Source organism: Podarcis raffonei, chromosome 8 (assembly GCF_027172205.1).
Source record: "Podarcis raffonei isolate rPodRaf1 chromosome 8, rPodRaf1.pri, whole genome shotgun sequence".
Taxonomy (NCBI): Eukaryota; Metazoa; Chordata; class Lepidosauria; order Squamata; family Lacertidae; genus Podarcis; species Podarcis raffonei.
The window spans coordinates 66,346,700-66,348,973 of NC_070609.1; the positions used below are offsets into that span (position 1 = coordinate 66,346,700).

General features: G+C 43.8%; 1 protein-coding gene across 1 annotated transcript in view; it reads right to left on the minus strand.

Moving 5' to 3' along the window:
- Positions 1–2,274, minus strand: part of FHAD1 (forkhead associated phosphopeptide binding domain 1) — a 44,338-nt gene that overhangs the window by 41,842 nt on the left and 222 nt on the right. The window contains exons 2-3 of the mRNA XM_053400524.1: positions 1,389–1,492; positions 78–284 (exon numbers count right to left, since the gene is read on the minus strand). Coding sequence (XP_053256499.1) covers positions 78–284; positions 1,389–1,492 — 311 coding nt within the window. The remainder of the gene's footprint in view (positions 1–77; positions 285–1,388; positions 1,493–2,274) is intronic.

Below are 2,274 nucleotides of genomic sequence, written 5' to 3' on the forward strand. Positions count from 1 at the left end.
AGCAAACAACAGGGTATAAAGGGGCCTATGAAAAGCATTAAGCAGTGACCTTATAAAATGAATGACATCACCTTTACCTGAGGTCCATTTTCTAGCACAAGCTCAAAGGCTGTTCCATTGGAGCCAAACCGCAAAATGTCTCCAGGGCTCACTTTCACTGCCGCGTTCTGAATGTGGCAATCATTAACGAACGTTCCATGGGTCGAGTTGAAATCCCGAAGAATGAAGCTGTTTTCTGAATCACTGAATTCGATGGCTGCATGGTGCTCTTCAATCCCTAGAGACTGAAAGTTACATTTCAAAACTCAGCAGCATAGAAACTTCCTGGCGATACAGACTTGTTCAATACTACTGCTTGATACTTGTTTCTCAAACCAGCTTCATGCCTACTGGAGTCACTAAGCAGTTCATAATTCACCTCTAGCCAAGGTGTGAACACCTTTGCATAGACATCCCAGCTCTGTCAGCTTCCCCCGTTGTGTACAATTCTGACACTAATGAAACCATACTGATGTGAACAGCTGGGGGGGGGGAGAACTGTGACATGCACTGAAAAACAACAACTTCACTGCTCTCTACGGCGGTAAAGTGAGCATCCCCTAAATTAGGCTATGAGAACCCCTGATTTGTAGTAACTAAGATGTATGTTCCAGGGTATGCTTCTGCTTTGCTCTCTGTCTCTTTCTGTCTCTCTCACTCTCCCCACTCCACTCCCTGCTCCCCTATTTTGCATCTGGCTCCAGTTGGTGGACTCAAGTTGGGATTTCTAGTAAAAAGTGAAAACAAAAAGAAAATGGATCCTAGAAGTCACAGAAGTCTACCCCAGAACACAGTCTGAAAGCCAACCCATCATCCTTAGCTACCGGCAATGCTAGCAGAGGCTGATGGGAATTGGGGCCTAACAACATCTGGAGGGAGACAGGACAGTGAGCTTCATGGCTGAGCAAGGATTTTAATCTGTATCCCTCTGGTTCTGGGTCATGGGTGTAGCCAAAGGGGGGTGAGGGGATTTGACCCCCCAGATCAAGTAAAACAATAGAAATACTTAAGTAACTGACCAATCCTGTTAGTTCTGCCCATCCTAACAAAAATCCTGGCTATGCCCATGTCCTAGGTCCATTATTTTTACCAAGGGGTGGGGAACCTGTAGGTGCTCCAGCTGTTGCTGGGCTCCAACTCCCATCAGCCCCAGCCAGCATGGTCAACAGCCAAGAATGGTGGGAGTTGTAGTCAAACAACATTTGGAGGGCCAGACCATCCCCATCCCTGCTCCAACCACCATACCTCACAGGCAATTCTGCACAAGCTAAGAAATGACGGTTCTAAAACGTGGTAAGGCATTTAAGAGCAAATACAATAAGCAGAATCAGTTAATCTGATAAAATCACCTTCAGGATGATGTCAGAGTCTTCATGCCTTCCTATAGTGGTTATCTTTGGCCTCAGTGCCAAGATGCCATCAGGACTCTTCAGAAAAGCCTTCATGGTGTTGCCTATAAAATGTATGCAAAAAGCAGGTTTGAATGCTCATAGGAGAGAGCACAGCCATGAATATCATTTTTTGTTTTGTGGTAATGCTGATAAAACAAAAGGTTGTTTGATAGCACCTGCTCGTGAAATGCCTTTTAAGGGTTTTTCTTAGGTGCCTTAAATACTATTGTTTATAGAAAGGCAGCATATAAAGTTCTGTCAATGTTAGGCATACTCTGAGGAGGAGACCTAATGCAATCAATAAGGGTGTATTTTTTATTATGGTATTGGTATGATATTTTTGATATATATTGTACACCACCCTGTAATCTTCGGATGGAAGGTGGCATAGAAATTTAATAAATAATAATAAGTGCATTAATTTCAATGGGTAGAACTTAGATGGATGCATCCCATTTAACTGTGATTTCTGCATTAGCTTCCTTCTCACTCTACAATTTTATGTTTACATCTATTTCTTAAGAGAATGAATGAAAACAAACCCTAAGATCAAGCAGGCGAAATAAACAAAGCAAGCCAAAAATAAGCTCTTGCTCCTGCCAATTCTCTGCCTCCCCATTGCACAGGATGGGAGGTGGAGGAGGAGGGACTTCTCTACAGTTGTATGCCTAAACCAGGCACTCTGCACATGCTTAAGGGAGTAACGCTCTCACCTTTAGCTTTCTTCCTCCAGGGGTTGAAAGCATGTGGTCGGACTAAAGCTTGGAAGAAATTAAAACACAAACACACACAAAGAAAAACACACGACACTCCCCCCCACAGTCCCGCCACGGCCCCAACCAAC